Source organism: Bufo bufo, chromosome 9 (assembly GCF_905171765.1).
Source record: "Bufo bufo chromosome 9, aBufBuf1.1, whole genome shotgun sequence".
Classification (NCBI taxonomy): domain Eukaryota; kingdom Metazoa; phylum Chordata; class Amphibia; order Anura; family Bufonidae; genus Bufo; species Bufo bufo.
The window spans coordinates 182,509,670-182,532,851 of record NC_053397.1 but is presented as its reverse complement, the minus strand read 5'-3'; the positions used below and the strand labels follow the sequence as shown (position 1 = coordinate 182,532,851).

Sequence of the window (23,182 nt, the reverse complement as noted above, 5' to 3'; positions counted from 1 at the left end):
CGTGTAATCCAGCAGCTGTGGCCGTGCTCGCACACTATAGAAAAAAAGTGCGTGCCTATGTGTGATCCCACGGTCCTGGTCACCAGAGAGGCTGGAGATTTTTCCTATAGTGTGCAAGCACAACCACTGCTGCTGGATTGCTGCAGGGTGGTCATAACCCCTGGATATGAGCAGTGTATAATTTGGCAGAAAAATGAATCCAGCCAGCAAAGGAGACAATATGGATAATCACAATACATTAGTAAGTGCCTTGTACTAACTTTCTCTAGATGATAAATGCCATTTGCTGAAGTGAGAGAACCCCTTTAGGGAGGGTTATACTACGAGCAGCATTTCTCACCTCTCCACAGGATAAGTGATAAATGTTGGATCGTTGAGGGTCTCACTGCTAGGATCACCAGCTTTCCTGATGATGGGGGTAACAGAGCCCCCCAGCGTGAATTAGAAGTGGTGCACGTGTTGCTCTGTTCACAATCTATGGGACTGACACAGCACAGTCAACATCAGTGCCATAGAAGTAAATGGAGCAGTGGACTGGTGTGTGCTTTACCACCCTATTCAGTTAGGGCCTCAAGGACCCCGTTCTCTGCATTGCTTGGGGTCAGAGAAGTCAGACTCCTAGCAATTCAATAATTTTCACCTATCTTGTGTACAGGTGATGAATACTATACATAGCATAACCCCATCAAAGGGATTGTAAGCTTTTTTACTATTGATGACCTATCCTCAAAGGGACACAAACTTTTCACAAAACTTTTTTAATACGTCATAGAAACATATCAAAAGTTTTTTTCTGTGGGGGTCTGAATGCTAAGACCCTTGCCGATTCCTAGATCGAGGAGAGAGAAGCACTTGCACCACTGAATAGGTCATAGTGCGGGCGTTATGGCCTAAAATCGATATCGTTATAGAATTTGAACTATGTGCGATAACTATATATATTGGGATATATTATGCCATTGCCATTTGCTATCAGCCCCATGCCATTGCTATTTGCAATCAAGCCAGCGCCATCAGCCCCATGCCATAACCATCCTCCAACCCAACCGCTGCCCCAACTCCCTCTACCCCCCCGGGTAGATACGGGCCCCTGCTAATATACTTACCTATCCTGCAGGGTGCAGGCTGGCTGATGGAGTCCGCAGGAGATGGACCGTGTCTTCTTCCCAGCATGCACTGGGAGGGACCTGAGGTAACACACAGGGTCAGCCAGCGCAGTGCCGATGTGTGCACGCAAGGCCCTGGCCAGTGCAGCGTGGTGCCGACTCGGGAGGCCACGCAGCAGTGAGCGAGAAGAAGCTTCTTCAATTCACTTCTGCTCCGTGGTCATCTAGGGCGATATAGACAAAATCTATATAGTTTAAATCGCCCACTCCTAATCATAAATAATAAAGCAACAAATGTCTGACCACTGGGACCCCCACCGATCACCAGAACATAGACCCCAGCCCTGTGTCCCTTTCTCCTATACCGCAAATGCAGTAGTGCAGCTAGATGGAGTTTGAATGGGGCAGCTGTTTTGAAAAGGCAGGACACAGGCTGGATTCCTGCCACAGTCTTGTCTTCCAGGGGGACTGGCGATCAGAGGAGGTTCTGGTAATTGGAACCCAACTAAGGCTACTTTCACACTTGGGTTGTTAATTCCAGTATTGAGATCCAACAGAGGATCTCAATTCCGGAATTAAACTGACCCATTTTGATTTTGCACATCAGGATGTGGTTGTGCAAAATCCAAACTGAAAAAGCGGATCTGTCACCTAAATACATTGAAAGTCAATGGGTGACGGAACCGGTTTTATAGGCTCCTAAAAAAAAAAAAAAAAAAATCAGTCACCATGGACTTACATTGTTTTCAGTGTCGGATCCGTGTTTTTTTTTTTTTGTTTTGTTTTTATGACTGGAAACAAAACTGCAGCTTGCGGTTTGGTGTCCGGTCACAAAACGTAATGCTGCTGGAACTGAAGACATCCTGAACGGAACTCTTTCCATTCAGAATACATGGGGACTAAACGGAAACTTTTTTTTTTGGTATTGAGATCTTCTGCCAGATCTCAATACTGGAGAACAACAACGCAAGTGTGAAAGTAGCCTAAGCTCGCATTTAGCAACTACCCAGTGAATAGGTGATAAATGCTTCTGGGGAGGATAACCCTTTAAGTTGCTGTGTTATACTATATTATACTGATGGATAGGTACATTTAGCAAGAGGGTTCCTTCCAATAGGAATGTATATTTGGCTGGGAACTCGGGATCAGAAAGTGGAAACCCCAGTCCTCCATGTAAGGCCTCGTTAAAGACGCTTGTCAGATGATGTGTTCACTTGCCTTTGACGACACAAACAGAAGGTCTACTTTATGGTATTTCAACCCCTCAGTCACCAATTGAGTGATTCCCTGCTGGTTTATATTCTTATAATGTTAGCACTGCTGTATAATAAGCACGTGTGTGTGTGTGTGTGTGTGTGTGTGTGTGTGTATACCATATCTGCATGTAGATTGGATTATAAAAGGGTTTGGCGTCACTCAATATCTGGCGTTAGTACAGACAGAAAGCAAATATGGTTTCAAAAAGTATTATTTAATATCTCACAACATGTTGTATAAAATGAATAAAATACCATAAAACACCTTAAAAATACATAATAATGCACGTATACCCTATTGGGACCACTATGTTAGTTGGTATGCAATTCAATTGTCCTTGTAGGTCATACAAAGTCCATGATGGGTTATACGGTGATAACCAATTGGGGTAGGTAGTGGTACAGTTAATGTTAATATGCAGAGCACTATATCGGTTGCAGGTCTACTTTACCGCTCCTAGTAGTCAAATCGTTGCTTGGCTGTGAGCCGCAGGAATCACTACTGTTTGCCGTCCGGCTGTTTGGCTGTGAGCTGCAAGGACCTTTGGAGGCGTGGTTGACGATTCCCCGTATAGCTGAGTATACTCTGACCTTTCAGGACCTGACGGTGGCATCCCACGTGGTGTCGGTCGGATAGGTCAGGTGGCTCTTATTTCAAGCGGGGGTTTCAAATAGATACAAAGTTCATTTGTAGTTGTAATCGTCTTCCTTATCTTGTCCCACACTGTCTGCCGACCATACGCGTTTCGGAAGGAAGGGATTTCATCCCGAAACGCGTATGGTCGGCAGACAGTGTGGGACAAGATAAGGAAGACGATTACAACTACAAATGAACTTTGTATCTATTTGAAACCCCCGCTTGAAATAAGAGCCACCTGACCTATCCGACCGACACCACGTGGGACGCCACCGTCAGGTCCTGAAAGGTCAGAGTATACTCAGCTATACGGGGAATCGTCAACCACGCCTCCAAAGGTCCTTGCAGCTCACAGCCAAACAGCCGGACGGCAAACAGTAGTGATTCCTGCGGCTCACAGCCAAGCAACGATTTGACTACTAGGAGCGGTAAAGTAGACCTGCAACCGATATAGTGCTCTGCATATTAACATTAACTGTACCTACCCCAATTGGTTATCACCGTATAACCCAGTGGTGGGCAACCTTTTTTTTCAACTGAGCCAAATCTCGCCAAAACCACGATTGAAATTTATTTTGAGAGCCACATTTTTAAAACCGAAAATACAGTCAGTGACGCCTCCTTTGGCCTGAGCGCCGCACGGCACACATGTAGGCAGGACAGCCGCAGGCTGCCGCCCCCGAGAGGAGGGAGGGCAGCGGGCGCCCGGCACACAGAACAGTGCTCCAGACTAAAAAAAATTCCTAGTAGCCATTGGCTCCTGAACTGAAAGATTTAGGAGCCAAATCAAATTTTTAGTCGCCAAATCGAAACTGAATCAAAATTTTGGTATCGTGACAACGCTACGCCGATCAGATCGGCGTAGGGTTGTTTTGAAACCAAAATTTTGATTCGCTTTCGTCACCATAAAAAAGTATTGTGATACTCAATACCGTGCAAAAAAAAAAAAACACCAAAAAAAGCCACGTGCATTTCGCATTTTATGAAACATTCGGCCCATAATAGAACAGTCCTATCCTATTTTTTGGGGTGACAAGGTGACTAAAAAGGCTATGTAATATGTTTATTTATTTATTGTTTATATATTTTATATGTAAAATTGGGAAAGGGGGGATTTAAACTTAATATTTTAAAGTACTTTCACACTAGCGTTTTTCATTTCCGGCACTGAGTTCCGTCACAGGGGCTCTATACCGGAAAATAACTGATCAGTTTTATCCCCATGCATTCTGAATGGAGAGTAATCCGTTCAGGATGCATCAGGATGTCTTCAGTTCAGTCATTTTGACTGATCAGGCAAAAGATAAAACCGTAACGGTTTTATCTCCGGCGAAAAAAAATGAAGACTTGCCTGAATGCCGGCTCCGGCATTTTTCCCCATAGGAATGTATTAGTGCTGGATCCGGCATTCAAAATACTGGAATGCACCCGCACTAAATCCGGACCCATTCACTTCTATGGGGCTGTGCACATGAGCGGTGATTTTCACACATCACTTGTGCGTTGCGTGAAAATCGCAGCATGCTCTGTTGTGCGTTTTTCGCGCAATGCAGGCCCCATAGAAGTTAATGGGGCTGTGTGAAAATCGCAAGCAAGTGCGATTTTCACGCATGGTTCCTAGGATGAAAGTCTATTCACTGTATTATTTTCCCTTATAACATGGTTATAAGGAAAAATAATAGCATTCTGAATACAGAATGCTTAGTACAAGGTCAATATAATAAACATTGGTGGCGCAGTGCGCCCCCCCCATCACCCCAATATAATAAACATTGGTGGTGCAGTGCGCCCCCCCTCAATATAATAAACATTGGTGGCGCAGTGCGCCCCCCCATCACCCCAATATAATAAACATTGGTGGCGCAGTGCGCCCCCCCATCACCCCAATATAATAAACATTGGTGGCGCAGTGCGCCCCCCCCATCACCCCAATATAATAAACATTGGTGGCGCAGTGTGCCCCCCCTCAATATAATAAACATTGGTGGCGCAGTGCGCCCCCCCATCACCCCAATATAATAAACATTGGTGGCGCAGTGCGCCCCCCCATCACCCCAGTATAATAAACATTGGTGGCGCAGTGCGCCCCCCCATCACCCCAATATAATAAACATTGGTGGCGCAGTGCGGCCCCCCCTCAATATAATAAACATTGGTGGCGCAGTGGGCAGTGCCAATGAGGGTTAAAAAATAAAAAAATAATTAACTCACCTCCTCCAATTGATCGTCTCCTGTTCTTACTTCTTTCTAGTTTCTTCAGGACGCAGGACCTGTGGTGACATCACTGTGCTCATCACATGATCCATCACCATGGTAATGGGCCATGTGATGAGCTCAGTGACGTCACCACAGGTCCTGAAGAAACTAGAAAGAAGTAAGAACAGGAGACCGGCAGCTACCTGATCAACTGGAGGAGGTGAGTTAATTTTCTTTTATTATTTTTAACCCTCATTGGCACTTCTCACTGTGCCACCAACGTTTATTATACTGGGGGGGGGGGGGGGGGGGGAACCGCACTGTGCCACCAATGTTTATTATACTGGGGGGGGGGGGCGCACTGTGCCACCAACGTTTATTATACTGGGGGGGGGGGGGGCGCACTTATTATACTGGGGGGGGGGGGGGGCGCACTGTGCCACCAACGTTTATTATACTGGGGGGGGGGGGGGGGGCGCACTGTGCCACCAACGTTTCTTATACAAATACAGGAGGCGGGTGCCGGAATCAAATAGCCGGCACCCGACCTTTGTGACAGGGAGCTGCGATCAGCGGCAGTTAACCCCTCAGGTACCGCACCTGAAGGGTTAACTCAACTGCAGCGGATCGCAGCTCCCTGTCATAGAGGTCGGGTGCCGGCTATTTGATTCCGGCACCCGCCTCCTGTATTTGTATTAACAGGTCAGTTTTCTTCATTGGTGGCGCAGTGGCCACAGCCCCTCCCCTCCTCCTCCTGCCTCTTCTTATTGGCAGCGGCGGGGGCAGCAGCAGCACAGGGGGGAGGGAGAGACTCCTCCTGCGCTGCTGAGAACGATCATCTCCTGTGCCGCCGCTGTATTGAGCAGAGCTGCGGCGGCGGGTCCAGTCGCAAATGGCATCTGGAGCCCTGCAGAAGAGCCGCATTAAAGTGTGTAAAGAGCCGCATGTGGCTCGCGAGCCGCATGTGGCTCGCGAGCCGCGGCTTGCCGACCACTGGTATAACCCATCATGGACTTTGTATGACCTACAAGGACAATTGAATTGCATACCAACTAACATAGTGGTCCCAATAGGGTATACGTGCATTATTATGTATTTTTAAGGTGTTTTATGGTATTTTATTCATTTTATACAACATGTTGTGAGATATTAAATAATACTTTTTGAAACCATATTTGCTTTCTGTCTGTACTAACGCCAGATATTGAGTGACGCCAAACCCTTTTATAATCCAATCTACACTCCTAACATCAACAGGAAGTGCTGTGTGGCAGTGCACCTATTCCACAGTATTATCAGTGAGAGAGCCACCAAACCTTGACCATATCTGCATGTAGTTACTTTACTGCTCATTGATGGGCTGTTTTTCTTCTTCAAACAGGCAGACCAAATAGAGGCCCTGGTATGATGCAGGTATGTCCATCTTCTCAAATCATTGATTCCTCTTCTGCACAATGAGGGTACATCCACATGGGACATAAAAAAAAATCCATTGCAGATTTCACGCCAAATGCATCGCAAAGGTTCAGGTTTGCAGTGAAAATCTGCAGAATAAGTTTACATATTGTGGATTTAAAGGGGTTTTCCAGCAGGATAACGTTTTTTAAAGATAAGGCTGTGAAGGGCGTAAGAGGAGCGTTATTCACCTCGCTGATCCCCCTGCAATTCCAGCTCTTCTGCGGCCTATGACTGGCTTTGTGGGCATCACCTTCCTTTGTTCTGTGCCTTGCCAGGACTAAGGCCCAAACAGGCCTGGTCTATAAGAGTAAGGGCTCGTTCACACGAACGCGTGATGCCCGTTGCCGTATTGCGGATCCGCAATACACGGGCACCGTTTCTTGGCCATTCTGCATCACTGATGCGGACCCATTCATTTCAATACGTCCGGAGACACGGAACGGAACACTACACTGAGTGCTTTCTGGGGTTCCGTTCCGTGCTTCCGCACCGCAAAAAGATAGGACTTGCTCTATCTCTTTGCGGAGTGGAGGGATTGCGGACCCATTCAAGTGAATGGGTCTGCGATCCCCATGCGCCTGCCCCACGGACGGTGCCCGTGCATTGCAGACTGCGGACGTTTGTGTGAACGAGCCCTGACAGAGTGTATGTGTATACCTGATGAGCACCATAATGACCTGTATACCTGCTTTGTCATTGCCGGGCCTCAATTGTTCGGCCCATATATTCCATTAACTTCATCGGCAAGTCTGCTGATGTATCAAGTTTCTGATGGGGAAAATTTTCAGCTGCTATAAAATGTAGACTTCTGATCCATATACACTGCTGAAAAAAATAAAGGGAACACTTAAACAACACAATGTAACTCCAAGTCAATCACACTTCTGTGAAATCAAACTGTCCACTTAGGAAGCAACACTGAGTGACAATCAATTTCACATGCTGTTGTGCAAATGGGATAGACAACAGGTGGAAATTATAGGCAATTAGCAAGACACCCCCAATAAAGGAGTGGTTCTGAAGGTGGTGACCACAGACCACTTCTCAGTTCCCATGCTTCCTGGCTGATGTTTTGGTCACTTTTGAATGCTGGCGGTGCTTTCACTCTAGTGGTAGCATGAGACGGAATCTACATCCCACACAAGTGGCTCAGGTAGTGCAGCTTATCCAGGATGGCACATCAATGCGAGCTGTGGCAAGAAGGTTTGCTGTGTCTGTCAGCGTAGTGTCCAGAGCGTAGAGGCGCTACCGGGAGACAGGCCAGTACATCAGGAGACGTGGAGGAGGCCGTAGGAGGGCAACAACCCTGCAGCAGGACCGCTACCTCCGCCTTTGTGCAAGGAGGAACAGGAGGAGCACTGCCAGAGCCCTGCAAAATGACCTCCAGCAGGCCACAAATGTGCATGTGTCTGCTCAAACGGTCTGAAACAGACTCCATGAGGGTGATATGAGGGCCCGACGTCCACAGGTGGGGGTTGTGCTTACAGCCCAACACCGTGCAGGACGTTTGGCATTTGCCAGAGAACACCAAGATTGGCAAATTCGCCACTGGCGCCCTGTGCTCTTCACAGATGAAAGCAGGTTCACACTGAGCACATGTGACAGACGTGACAGAGTCTGGAGACGCCGTGGAGAACGTTCTGCTGCCTGCAACATCCTCCAGCATGACCGGTTTGGCATTAGGTCAGTAATGGTGTGGGGTGGCATTTCTTTGGAGGGCCGCACAGCCCTCCATGTGCTCGCCGGAGGTAGCCTGACTGCCATTAGGTACCGAGATGAGATCCTCAGACCCCTTGTGAGACCATATGCTGGTGCGGTTGGCCCTGGGTTCCTCCTAATGCAAGACAATGCTAGACCTCATGTGGCTGGAGTGTGTCAGCAGTTCCTGCAAGACGAAGGCATTGATGCTATGGACTGGCCCGTCCGTTCCCCAGACCTGAATCCAATTGAGCACATCTGGGACATCATGTCTCGCTCTATCCACCAACGTCACGTTGCACCACAGACTGTCCAGGAGTTGGCAGATGCTTTAGTCCAGGTCTGGGAGGAGATCCCTCAGGAGACCGTCCGCCACCTCATCAGGAGCATGCACAGGCGTTGTAGGGAGGTCATACAGGCACGTGGAGGCCACACACACTACTGAGCCTCATTTTGACTTGTTTTAAGGACATTACATCAAAGTTGGATCAGCCTGTAGTGTGTTTTTCCACTTTAATTTTGAGTGTGACTCCAAATCCAGACCTCCATGGGTTGAAAAATTAGATTTCCATTTTTTCATTTTTGTGTGATTTTGTTGTCAGCACATTCAACTATGTAAAGAACAAAGTATTTCAGAAGAATATTTAATTAACTCAGATCTAGGATGTGTTATTTTTGTGTTCCCTTTATTTTTTTGAGCAGTGTAGTTTGCTTATTAGAAATTTAGAGTTCAGCAGTGGAATCCAAGTAAATCAAGAAAATAGTCCACTACAGGAAACAGTCAGTGCTGCCGCCTGAGATGCTGTTATATATGGTCTTTATTGTCTAGCCCCATAGATTTGACTCTTCATATATTTACAGGCACCTCACATGTCCATCCCAGGTGGCGCTCCTCATAAAGGTCCATATCCGTACAACCTTTGTGAATCCACTGCCACCGTCAGTCCAACAAACAAAAGTGTGTCTGAGCAGAACAATTACAGCAACATTCCTCATGAAGGCAAACACACCCCCCTGTACGAGCGATCCTCTCCCATCAACCCAGCGCAGAGCGGGAGCCCAAACCATGTAGACTCTGCCTACTTCCCACCGTCATCTGCTTCATCCTCATCCGATAATGATGATGGCACTGGAGGAGCCACCAAGTGAGTGTCTTTATCCTCTCAGCTCACCACCATTTGTCTCATTGCACCAGCAGTTTTTTCCTATTTCTATCTAAATCCTCCCTTGTTACAGAACTAACGTTCTTCATTTCATATATGGATGGCTGTATCTCAGAAAGTGGGGCATGCATGACCACCTTTCAGCCTTTGTAGGTTTTCTTTTCCCCCTAAATTCCCAAACAGCAAATCTGTTGTGTACATTGCTACTGTGACAAAAGGATGACCCAAATTCCTCTCATCCCTGATTTATTTCCCAAAGATATTCTCAATTCCTAAAAGTGTGGACTCCATGTTGTCTTAAAGGGGTTGTCCAGACCACAGATAATTGATGACCTATCCTCGGGAAAGGTCATCAATATCAGATTGGTTGCGCTCCAACCCCCTTGCTGATCAGCTGTTTCAGGCGGCCGCTGTAGCGGATCGGCTCCGTACACTGTGTAATTTCCAATGCTGGCATATTGCAAGCTCCGCTGCCATTCACTTCAATGGGAACTGAGCTGCAGTACCTAAAACGGCCACTGTACATTGCACAGAGCTGTCTGCTTCCAGCTCCGCACACTGTGTAGTTTCTGGTGCCATGGCTGCCTGAAACAGCTGATTAGTGGGGGTCAGGTCCCAAACCCCTGGCGTAATATTGCTACATAGGTGCGGTGTATTTTATTTTTTGTGTGTGTTTGTTTTTCTTTTTTTTTTCTTTACTTTGTTCACATTTTCCTTTTCAGCCACATCAGCGGGACCAAACCTGACTGGGATAAAAAGAGTAAATCACCTGGCAAATCAAAGAAGGATGCCACAGACCAAGCCAAGGTAATGTTCCCATGTACCCAGGCTCACATTGGCAGATATAGAAGAAAATTTTGGAGTTTCCCAGTTTATCTGCCAGTTATGTTGGCGGATTTGGTTCATAACTGATTCAATGTGTACATGAGAATGAAGCTTCTTATGTAGTGGTGTCAGACACCCTTCCATGAAATAAGACCATTTAAGACCTCTTTAAAGAGGACCATCCACCATTTTTATTTTGCTAAACTAAGCACCTAAGTGGGGTATGCTCCGCTGATGCAGTTATAACTTTTCCTTTTTTCAAACGCCCTTTGGCTGCCCTGCTGTGCCCCTCTTCTTTTTTTCGCGCCCTGTATGCAGTGGACTGTCCAATCACAATGGACCACGTTACAGCCAGGGAGAAAAAACAGCTCAACTTCTCCCTGGCTGTGACGTGGTCCATTGTGATTGGAAAGCACCACAGCCAGGGAGAAGGAGACTCCCACTGAAAAGCGCTGGTGTCTCTTCCTCCCTGTACCGATGCTATTAGCATACAGGACGTAAAAACAGAACGGGGGCACAGCGGGGCAACTGAAGGGCGTTTGGAAAAAAAAAAGAAGTTATAGCAGCATCTTGCCTGTACAGGTACTTAATTTAACAAAAGAAAACCTGTGAAAGGTCCTCTTTAAAGGCCATGGACACTTTCGTGGCAATTTTTTATTTTTTAATTGTGAGCTAAAAATAATTTTTTCATTTTGTCTTCATTAAAAGAAAAGTTCAGCTGTTTTTCAGATACAGGGGTTAAAAAAATAAGTCTGTTTGTGGAATATCACTTTTCCATCCCCTCAGCTGACAGCTCATATGAAGCCTTATCTCTGATCTCCTGACCTCATAAACATTCATTGAGACCATATTCTTATCAGCTTGATAAAAGTTTAGCTATAATGAATGTTTAGGATTAGGGATGAGCGAATTGACTTCGGATGAAACATGCAAAGTCTATTCGCATAATACTTAATTTGAATACTGATACCTTGGAACCAAACCTGAGTTCGGGAAAGGGTTTTTTACAGTAGAAATCAATTTATGAAGTTATTATGCGAAGTCATAACTTCGGCTCATCTGAGCCAATACATTCTGATACTGTACCGAGCGCTTGCTCCTTACAGTATTCAAACGAAGTATTGGGGTCCATTCACACGTCCGTATCCGCAAAACACTGACACCGGCACTATAATAGAAAATGCCTATTCTTGTCCGCTATTGCTTACAAGAATTGAATGGGTCCGCATAATTGCGGAACGAATCCGGACATCTGAATGGAGCCTTATGCTAATCGACTTTGGATGTTTCATCCCGATTTATGACGTCAGAAGATCAGACATAAGAGTTCACGTGAACTGATAGGACTGAGAAGTGATACTCTGCAAACAGACTGATATTTATTTTTAACCCTTTCATCTCAAAAACGTTTGGACAAATCGACTAGACCAGTTGAAAAAAAATTAGATTTTTAGCTCAACATGTGTAAAGTGCAATCATAAAAAATTGCTCCAAAGGTATCCCGTATCATTGAAAGATGGTCTACTCGATAGCTGGTCCACTCAAACAACATGGCTAATAGAATAGATAAAATTGAACATTTGTCACAGGAAATCTGGTCCATTGCAAAGGTTTCACTGTACCTCATTTATTAACTTTTTATTTAACAGACTGAAAATCCCTCTCCAGCCCCATCAGGATCCAAAGCCACCGACAAGAAAGGTATCCAGGGAGGGCTACAGATACCTTGTCTTCTTTCCATGCCCACCAGGAACCACATGGATATCACAACTCCTCCGCTGCCTCCCGTGGCACCTGAAGTGTTGAGAGTAGCGGAACATCGTCACAAGAAAGGGTTAATGTACCCCTACATCTTTCACATCCTTACAAAGGTATGCAGCGACTCTGCTGCACACTGCATCCTTCTGGTGCTCATAATGGGAGACCTATGTGATAGAAGTAGGCGACTATTCCTTATGTTTCTCACTACGAGCCACTTTTTATTTGTGTGCAATGTATTAACATATACCTCATGCTGCTATTGGGAAATGGCATATCATGAAGATGTACAAAATTTTGCTTTTGAGGATATTTTAAGTTGTTTCACTGTAAAGGCTTCTCATGGCAGATTCCGGTGGCTGCCACGCGGTGTCCACCTCCCAGTTGGAGGCTGCACAGCCAGTGACTTAGAGCTACGACTGTGCCAAGAATGGACATGTCATTTCTTGGCACGTGTGCGGACCGGAGCTGCTTGAAACCACGGCAGGTGTCTTCTCGCAGTGTAGCTCCGTTCAGTGGTGCAGCTGGCATCCAAAGTGGACAACCATTGTCAGCAGCGTCAAAATCTGCCATGTGAACCTGCCCTAAGGTTTGTCGTTTGCTTTAGTGGATAATGACACATTTTTATTTTAATAAAAGGGAGAAATAAAAATTCCAGTTACCATTGAAGATGAAGCAAACAAGGACCTCCCCCCTGCTGCAATCCTTTACAGAGCTGTGCGCCAGTATGTCTACGGAGTCCTGTTCAGCCTGGCAGAAAGCAGGAAGAAAACTGAGCGTCTGGCATTCAGAAAGAACAGAATGGCTCCAGAATGTGAGTGATCGACAGTCATTAGGGAAGAATTTATTAAAGGGACAGAACCATTAATTGATTGCTGTTGGTGGGCTCTTTGGACATGTCACCATCAAACCAAAACGCAGCCTTTCTGTAAGTGATCCACTGTGGGCAGTTCAGTCTTATCCTCCTAGGATCAGATCTCCGTTGGCAGCTAAATGCGTTTTAAAGTGGGTTGTATGTTACTTAAAGGGGTTTTCCAAGATATTATTTTTACTGAGGATAGGTCATCAGTATCTAGTCGGTGGGGGTCCCACAATGGGAATCCCAACGATTAGCTTTTTGAGAAGACGCTGACAGTAGTGCCACGGCCTTCTCTCAGCTTAGCCTAGGCCACGTGACGTCACGATCATCGGTCACATGTCCTAGACGCAGCTCAGCCCCACTGACGTGAATGAGTGTGAGCTGCATTACCAAGCACAGCCACTATCAAATAGATGGCACTGTGCTTGGTGAGCTGCGAGAAGGCCGTGGTGCCGGTGCCTTCTCAAACAGCTGATCGGTAGGGGTTCCAGGTGTCGGACACCCACTGTTCAGATACTAATGACCTATCCAGAGGATAACCCTTTTAAATAATATGAGCCGTGTCTGGTACATCAAGTGAAGGAATACACAGCCCTTGGACAAGAGTGCTGCGGTTTCTGGAAAAGTATGGTGTCATACAATAGCTGTAATGTTTCTGTCTACCGTATCGGGGGAAAGAAATCATATTAGACATGCTTGGCTGTTTGGAAATAGTACAATATTCTGAGCATGGCTGAAAACCACATATATTGGTTGATTTGTGCACTAAATTAAAAACTTTTGTTCTTCTCTAAAGTTGGATTTATACAGTTCTCCTCTTCCCCCTAGCCTCAACACTGCATGGTCCCTATTACTACATAGTAGACAGTCATGGGTACATGTTGTGCATCCATATAGTGCACTGTATGGCCCTGCTATTCTTATACCAGTGTACCACACATTATAGGTGCCATGTTACAGCTCCATAACACAAGTATGCAGTCCCTCTAGGACCAAGTGTTTGGGCACTGTCCCTTGTATCACTTTGCTCTTCCTGCTCGTTATTAATTTTTGCTGCATATACCTTACAGATTACCCAGTCGTTATAAAGGAGTGGGCCGCCTACAAAGGAAAGTCCCCACAGACCCCAGAACTCGTGGAAGCTCTTGCTTTCAGGGAATGGACTTGCCCAAATCTGAAGAAACTTTGGTTAGGAAAAGCGGTCGAGGACAAGAACCGGAGGATGAGAGCTTTTCTGGCATGTATGAGATCTGACACACCAGCCATGCTCAATCCCGCCAACGTGCCCACTCACCTCATGGTGCTGTGCTGTGTTTTACGGTAAGCAGCTTATACTTGTTACTACTTCTGTCATGTTGTAGAATTTGCCAACTGTGCAGCAACTTATGTTTGTGCCACCACATTATATTGTATACCACCATGCCGTGTGCAGTATGACGTTTCTCAATTATTACATTGATGGTTATAATAGGTGGATGCACTTATGCACAAGAAAACAATACGCTCTGTAGAGGAGTGGTCTGCAGCTGATGTAAAACTACAACCCCCAGCATGCTCTGACAGTTGCAACGTGTTGTAGTTTCACAACAGGTTGAAGACCGCTGCTGTGGAGGAAGGTTAGTGGCCACAGCTTTTATGGTGAATTCTCCCAAGATACCTTTTGGTTATTTAATGGTGGACTTCCTTTATACCAGGCAACTCTTTCAAGACCCTCTGCAGTTTTCTTCCCAAAAAGGATCATAGAGCACATTCTGTATGTTGTACTGGATGCTCCAGTCTCCTCACTACACCAGAAGGCTATCTCGGATCTTGTGCATGGTCAATGAATCCCATCATGTTAAAGACTGAGGTCATCTATAATATTCAACTTGTACAAAAAATGGGATCGAGCAGTACTGATCTGGTGGTTGGGGTGTGCCTCCCCAAATGGCAGAACTTCCTTACCACTGATAGTATAAACAAAATCAATAAATAGGTGATGAGTATATTAGGTGTCTATGTCTAAATAAAAACCACTGTTTGAAGGGTCACTGAGTTTTAGGACACTTTTCATATGTCATAGAGACATCAAAAGTTTTTATCAGTGGGGTCTAGACCGCTGAGACCCCTATCGATCCCTAGAAAGAGACGAGAGAAGCGCTCACATATGGCATTGCCTTTACTCGCTGCAAGAGACTAATTCGAGTCTGGCCCATAGACTTTCTATTGAGTCCGCTTCGCCTCCAACTGCGAGGAGAGAGACTGTGGTATGCAAGCGCTTCTCTTTCCTCATTCTAGCGATAAGTGGGGGGTCTCAGCACTCAGACCCCACCAATTAAAATATTTGATATGTCTGAGTTTTCTGAAAACTCAAACTCTTAATATTACATGCAGCGGCTGCTATACATAACACTGCACAGTTGTGATTTATCTGCCACGGACATGTAATAAATGTATATGTGAGGCATGTTCGTGGTATTTCATGAATTCTATAGAAATTGTGTGCTGTAAGTTTTATTACTGAAACACAAATGCGTCACCTCCAAGCCTTTTTTATGTCTCCTTGTTCAGGTATATGGTGCAGTGGCCTGGCATAAGAATACTCCGGCGCCAGGAACTTGATGCCTTCCTCGCCCAAGCACTGTCACCAAAACTTTATGAGCCTGATCAGCTTCAAGAACTCAAGGTAAATGCACAGATATCCTGGAGAGTGTTAAAGGGGTGCTTCACCTTTTGGGGAGTGGGGGGGGGGCAGCCCTCCACTCCTGCGCAGACCAGAGAAGGGAAGCATACTTATTTGCTTTCCAGCTCTTACCCCACCCCCTGGACTCAGCTGCTCCACTGCGCTCCCTGCATGTAAACTTGTTTGATGCTGCTGCAGCCAGTTGCTGGCCACAGTGTGCGTCATGGCAAAAATGGTCATGTGACTCAAGGTGAGCAGGTCACTTCTGCAGCAAGCGATTGGCTGCAGTGTCGTCAAACAATAAGTTTACATACAAGGAGAGCAGCCGAGGCTGTGGAGCGAAGGAGCTGGGAAGCAGGTTAGTATGCCTCCCTTCGCAGGTCTGCTCAGGAAGGGGGCGGGGGATTTGCCATAACTTTCTCCACCCACCCCTGTGTTGCACATCCCTTTTTTAAAGATGTTTTCTGGTATTTTTTTTCGTAATACTTAAGTATGGAATGAATATATAGTATTCAAAATTGACCACTGACCTACAATCCTTACAAAGCCCACAGCCATATAAGCCAACACTGCCAAATGGATGTCACGTGGCCGTATTGGGTGACCAGCTCGCCTACAAAAAAGTGTAAAAATAAGAATCTCAATAGTGGAAAACTCCCTTAAGATAGTTTTGCTTGTGGTTACTAATTATCACTTGTTAATGAGTTTTAGTTTCACAGTGAATTCTCGTCCTTCTTTAACCCCTTAAGGAGTAGGCTCAATTGTGGGGGGTTTTCTCCCCGCATTCCAAGAGACAACTTTTTTTTATTTTTTACATTCATTCTTTTTTTTTTTTGCTGCACAATTAGTATTTTTGTTAATGGCACCACATATTTTTTAATGTACCACATATTATATTGGAACACAGGAAAATAAAATTCTTTGTTGTTAAATTGAAAAAACAAGTTTTTTTTTTTTGGATTTTTATATTACGGCATTCACAGTGTGCTAAAAATGACATGACAGCCTTTTCTACGGGTCAGTACGATTACAGCAATACCATATTTGTATAGTTTTTATTTTGTTTTACTACTTAAAAAAAAAAATATAGAGCTGTATGAGGGCATGTTTTTTGCCATTACAGCCGGCACCCGCAACATATGGAGCAAGCTCAGCACAGCAGACCCCGACATACCACCCCTTAAAGGGGTTATCCTATGATTATTGTAAAAAATGGGTATCAGGCATCATACAGTACATGACGATCTCTTTCTAACAAAGCTGGAACCAGCCCTGTACCTCACATGGATCCAGAGATCTCCACGTCCATTGCTCTGCTAAATTTGTATCAAGCTGACAGCTCAAGGGGAGGGTCTATTCTGCTGCAGCTCAGGAGGCGTGTCCGTGCTCTACCTATCACAGCTCAGGAGGCAGTTGAAGGATGAAAGTGAGCATGTGCGGCCATCTTAGTGAGCAGGACAAAGAAATAAGGAAAAAACAGCAGGTGACGCTATACAGATACATACATTTTATTGAATAAATCAGTGGCTATACAAAATTTTCAATTACATGCAATTACAAAAATATTCAGATCCAGGAGCTGGTTTAGGTGCAGAGGGGTTAACAAGGTGCCTGCTCAAATCATTGAGCAGGCACCTCGGCTAAATGCGCGGGGGGAGGTCCCGTGTGCTAAAGGCATAGATCTGTTCAGACAAAGTGTAAGTACAATACACTATATAGGGTACTGTATTATACAGACATCAGACCCCACTGGATCTTCAAGAACCAAGTGGGTCTGGGTCATTTTTTTTTAAAAAAGGGAAAAAAGTAAAGATGAAAAAAACAAAACACATTTATCACTAAATAAAAAAATACACTACACATATTAGGTATCGCCGCGTCCGTATCGACCGGCTCTATAAAAATATCACATGACCTAACCCTTCAGGTGACCACCGTAAAAAAATAGAAATAAAAACGGTGTAAAAAAAATAATTTCTCGCCCAGTTTCCTTGGGGGACACAGAAGACCTTGGGTATAGCTCATCTCCATAGGAGGCGTGACACTAAGTGAAAGCTGTTAAGCCCCTCCTCCACAGCTATACCCTCAGCCTGGAGAGAAAGGCAGCCAGTTTTTTGCTTAGTGTCCAAGGAGGCAAGACACTCCCTGCTCTGCAGGGCTGGTTTCTCCTTGTTTCAATTTTAGATTTTTACTTTTTTCTTTTCTTTTTGTTCCAGATCATCAGGGATAACAGAGTCGCACTAGACCTCTCTGTTCTCCCGGGGTTGAGCTGCGCCAGTGCCGGTCACCCGCACTGCTGCCTCCCCCACAGAAGGCAAGGTGGATCAGGGCAGCCCAGCTCCCCTACATCCCGCCAGCGCAAGGGTCGCCCGCACGCCAAGTCCCTCTTCCAGCGTCCTGCCACTACGGTGCCAGTAGCTGAAGGGGCGACCCTGCTGGAATGGACCGAGGGTGAAGACGGCTGTGGTAAGAAAGAGGCTTCTCCAGCCCTACGTCCGTCCCCCCCCCCCCCCCCCCCCCCACCCTGGTCTCCTGCGTGCCTAACCCCCATACTGGGCCTCTAGTCCCCTGCTGGATCTATGCTGGCCCCTGGGGTGCCGCAGAGCGGCAATTTCCTTCTGCCTCCCCCTGCCTGGCTCCCATAGACATGCAGCCAGTGGCTGTCTCCACAGCCAGCTACAGAAGCGGCAACTAACATGGGTGGAAATCAGCACAGGCATCTCCTACCGGAGTGTTGCTCAAGGCCTGAGGCTCCTGACGGCTGTGGAGTAAGGCCTCGCCTCCGGCCGACATTGGTAGTCCGGTGCGGCCGGGCGCCGCAAAATCTTAGCCCAGGCTCCGCGGCCTGCTAGGCCGCCATTCCGGGTCCCTGACTCTTCCGACCGGCGGGGTGGGCTCCCGCGGCCGGCAAGCCGCCATTCCGAGCCCCTGACTCTTCCGGCCGGCGGGGTGGGCTCCCGCGGCCGGCAAGCCGCCATTCCGAGCCCCTGACACTCCGGCCGGCGGGGTGGGCTCCGGCGGCCGGCTTTGGGCTTGACGTCTATGCCCAGCAGGCCCCGGCTGACCGTTGGTGCCGGTCGGTGGGGCTCCGCTAATTTAGCCCAGGTTTCGCGGCCTGCTGGGCCGCAATTCCGACCGGCCCGCGGGGGGGCACCCGCGGCCGGTTTTGATGCCCCACTCCGCCTCAGGTCCCGGCGGTACATACCGGGCGCCGCAAATTTAGACCCCGGCTTCACGGCCTACTAGGCCGCAAAATTCCGGCCTCTGGTGGAGGGGGCGGGAACTTCTCCAGGCGCGAATTCTTCCCGCCGGGAGGTTCCTCCGCCCCCAGGGGATCGCAGCGCCGCCCTCCAGGCCGGATCCATGTTAACCCTTTGGGTACAGGCCGGCTCCCAATGGGCCTGTATGGCTGGCCCCCCTTTTCCTAACTATCTGTGCCCCTATAGGTGGCCCCCCTTTAGCCTCAGAGAAGCTGTGTTTTTAATTAAAAAAAAAAAAAAAAATGAAAATAAAAAATAATAATAATAATAACAGATTTCTATTGGACTGCGCAGGACGCTGCAGCCTCATCAGTAGTGCTGCATGTCTGCATGCCCTCTTTCCACAGGTGGCATAGTGTTGCGCTCCCAACCTGCGTAGGTGCTAGGGCATTTCCCTTTTTAGGTGGTTTTCCTGCCCTCTTCCAGGATACGGCGCTGGCCAAGTGCATGCGGCCCTTCCGTAGGCAGCATTCATCATCTCTCCAGTTATGGTGCCTGCCATGTGCATCCCCCCCCTCCTAGGCGGGATACTGCACTCTCCCTGGCTGCCGGCTGGCCAGGTGCATGACCCCCTTTTAGGCGGAATACTGCACCTTCACCGGATACGGTGCTGGCCATGTGCATGACCCCCTTCCATAGGCGGAATGCTGCACTCTCTATGGATTTGCTGCCGGCCATGTGCGTGACCCCCTTCTATGGGCGGAACGCAGCGTTCTCACTGGATTCGCTGTCGGCCATGTAAGTGACCCCCTTCTCTAGGCGGAACGCTGCACTCTCACTGGTTTCACTGCCGGCCATGTGCGTGACCCCCTTCCATGGGCGGAACGCAGCGCTCTCACTGGATTCGCTGTCGGCCATGTGCGTGACCCCCTTCTTAGGCGGAACGCTACACTCTCACTGGATCTGTTGCCGATCATGTGCATGACCCCCCTTTTTAGGCGGAATACTGCACTCTCACCGGATACGGTACTGGCTATGTGCACGACCCCCTTCCATAGGCGGAACGCTGCACTCTCTCTCATGTGCTATGATGTACTTATGTACTATGTTGCTATGCTGCACTCTCACTGGTTTCGCTGCCGGCCATAGGCATGACTCAGGCAGCATACATACATCCCTCCGTCTGTGGTTGTTTTCTCGCAGGTACGTTGCTGGCCATGTGCAGGTACCCCATACATGGCAGGGTGCTTGCACTCTCGCTGGATCCGCTGTCGGCCATATGCATGACCCTCTTCCGTGGGCGGTGTACGCACTCTCGCTGGATTCGCTGCCTGCCATGGGCATGCCTTCCTTCCTCAGGTGACATACACACATTCTCACTGACTGTGTTTGTCTCTCACCAGTACGATGCTGGCCATGTGTATGACTCCCATATATGGCGGGTGCACGCACTCTCCCTGGATGAGATGCTGGCCATGTGCATTACCCCCCCCTTTTTTTCTGGGCGGCATGCTACACTCTCACCGGATACCTTGCTGGCCATGAGCATTGCCCTCTAACATGGGTGGAACGCTTGCACTCCCATTGGATACGGTGCTGGCCTTGTGCGTGGCCACCCCTCATTCCATGGGCAGAATTTGGCACGCTCATGAGATTCACGGCTGTCCTTGTATGACTGTGCTGGACTTGTACATGTCCCCCTTCATTGGCAGAGTAGTTGCACTCTCGCTAAATCAGTGTTGGGTGTATTATTGCACACTCACTTAATGCTAGGATAACCCTGTGCATGTTCCCCTTTCACTAGGTGGACCTCCTGCGTTCATGCTGGATTATAGGGTATGTCCTGCTTCTCTGAAGTAGGTACGGCCTTAGGCATCACTCCCTTTTGGGACCTGCCTTTGCACTCTTGCCAACTGCAGTTTGCCAGATACAATTTCCCCCCTTTTCGGGGCGGACTGCTTGCGTTCCATCGCATGCTTTACTAGGCTTGTGCATAACTCCCTTTCAGGTTGCACTTTGCAATTCCGTACATGCTGTGGCACTCTGTGGCGAGCCCCCCTTTCTCGCTAAATTAACCTTTTGCAGTGAGCGGACGTTCTTGTGCGTTGTTTGGGCCGTGTATGCCTTCTCCTCCTGTAGGTGGGTTGGCCTTCTCACTGCTTACGGGCTGCTCGTACGTATGCCTCATCTACTTCCTGCGGCATACTTTTGTTTTCTTGGGATACGATGCTTGCCACAAACCTTGCACTCGTCTCTAAGGAGTTCATTCTGTCCACCTGACCCGGACGGGCTCTACTTGCTCTCTGCTGCATGGAGCTGGGTGGTACTCATTCATTTAGTTGGCCCTTCATCCCAGGGAATGTTCGTGGTTCCTAGATGCGTGCCCATTCGTCCTTCCGCGGTATTGCTTCCCTGCGCTAGTGGTCACATGGTCGAGAGTGCGGTTGTCTGGAGCGCCCCTCGAATTCTTCGTTGGCTCTGGCAGGACTGCGGTTCCCTTGCCTGCTGCAATTTCCTCCTCTTCGGATGTAGTGTGGTATGAGTCCTTCCTCTTGGCGCCTCTACGCTACAGTCTGATCTGCTACCAGGTGCGGGCCGTTTTTCTCGGGAAGGTCACCCAAATTCTCTTGGGTGCTCGATTACCCAGGTCCGGAGGACCTCCGCCTTGGGTTCTTCAGGGTATTCTCCTTCTGCGAGGCGGTGAACCGGGCATCTCACAGTGTAGCAGGGTTCTGCTTTTGAGCTGTCCTATGGCTTCCCTGTTGCCCACTCCTCCGTTCGGTTGGAGGGTGTTATGCCGGCCTCTGTCTCGACTACCTTATCTCGCCGGCTCTGTTTGGCTCCCGCTCGGTACAGATCACTCCGATGTGGCTTCTGTCCCGCCAGACTTCAAAGGTTGTTCCTTCACTGTCCTCCCCTCTGGGGAGAGCATGGTTGTCATGTGGATGGTTCCGGTGTTCCTTTTGGCCTCGTACTGTCTCCCTTGTTCACACTGGCTGTATTAGCTGTGCCGATTTATCGAGTCTACCGCGTTCTGTCCTCCCGCTGAGTGCAGATTGTGTGGTCCATTCTAAGACAATGGTCCTGCTGTAGACTTACCTTCTCGGTAACTTGGGGGGGACTACCTTTGGATCCAGATTGTCCTTTGATCTCCTACACCGGGACTGTAGAACATGGCTACATTAGCATGGACTATAGCCTGTCTTGTCCTGGCATCTGGCGGATGCTGGGCGGACCCTTTTGGTTCCTTTCCGTCTGTCCTTCTGCTCCCCCACTCGGGTGGATACGGGACAACGTTGCTCGGGGGCCGACGGGACCAGTTTGTCAACTTCTGCCCGTGTTACTGGTCTGCGCCTGATCACATTTGGTTTTTCGCCCGCTTGCCAGGCGACTCCAGCGGGTTCGCTACTGCCCGCTCCTGGCTGTATTTCGTCCAGGATCTGTCGTAAGACTTATGGTTTTTTTTTTTTTTTTATCTGGGGTTCTGTGGGAAGCTGTGCATTCCCCACTCTGACTTTTCTCTCCCCATGGTTCTGTCTTTTTTCCAGTCTGGCCTGGACCTGGGACTGGGATTCCTTTACTTGAGGTATCAGTGTCAGCGCTGTTCTTCCTCTTCCAGCGTTCCCCAGCCCTCTGGGCCTGTCAAGACCTTCTTACTCGAAATGGCTCTTTGGTTCCTCTGTACTGTCCTTCGGTACCGCCCTGGGAACTACATACTGAGTTCTCGGCGCTCCAATCTTGTCCTTGGAGCCGTTACAGAAGTTCTCTCTACCCCTCCTGTCCTGTACGGTTGTGTTTCCGTATCAGTCGTGTCTCTGACGGGTGCCTGAATGGCCCCCTTTTTTGTTCTGAGCCTTCTGTCTTTTCCCAGGACAGGGCTGTTCTACATCCCGTTCCTTCCTTCTGAAGGTGGTGTTTGCCTTTCGCTTCAACACTTCACCAATTTGGACGTTGTTTGGGCCTTGCAGTTTTTACTTGGAGATCTCCGACTCTTGTCGACGTTCGGTCTCTTGGGTTTCCTGGAGGTCCGCGCTTAGAGTTGATGGACTCCAGGGTGGTTTTCCTCCGCTTTATCAGATTGGCTATTGCTGAGGTTACCGCACCGAGGGCAGGATTCTGCCTTTACTGTCACCGTTCATTTCACCAGAGCGGTCGGTGCCTCCTGGGCCGGAGGCTTTGGGCTTCGGCCATGCATTTGAGCAAGGCGGCCACAGGTCTTCCTTGCACGCTTTACAGAGTTCTACAGGGTGCATACTCTGGCTTCGGCGTATGCTGCCTTGGTCCGCCTGGGTCTGCAGGCGGCGGTTCCTTGATGCCTTCGGGTGCTTCGCCTTGGAGCTGTGGTCCCTCCCCTTTTGGACTGC

General features: G+C 48.1%; 1 protein-coding gene across 1 annotated transcript in view; it reads left to right on the top strand.

Annotated features, from left to right (window-relative positions):
• The window catches only part of FAM120A (family with sequence similarity 120A), a 79,352-nt gene that overhangs the window by 33,316 nt on the left and 22,854 nt on the right, over nucleotides 1-23,182 (top strand). Inside the window, exons 6-12 of the mRNA XM_040408465.1 lie at nucleotides 6,577-6,608; nucleotides 9,213-9,496; nucleotides 10,237-10,321; nucleotides 11,989-12,210; nucleotides 12,737-12,911; nucleotides 14,027-14,276; nucleotides 15,507-15,621. Of these exons, the coding sequence (XP_040264399.1) occupies nucleotides 6,577-6,608; nucleotides 9,213-9,496; nucleotides 10,237-10,321; nucleotides 11,989-12,210; nucleotides 12,737-12,911; nucleotides 14,027-14,276; nucleotides 15,507-15,621 (1,163 nt within the window). The remainder of the gene's footprint in view (nucleotides 1-6,576; nucleotides 6,609-9,212; nucleotides 9,497-10,236; nucleotides 10,322-11,988; nucleotides 12,211-12,736; nucleotides 12,912-14,026; nucleotides 14,277-15,506; nucleotides 15,622-23,182) is intronic.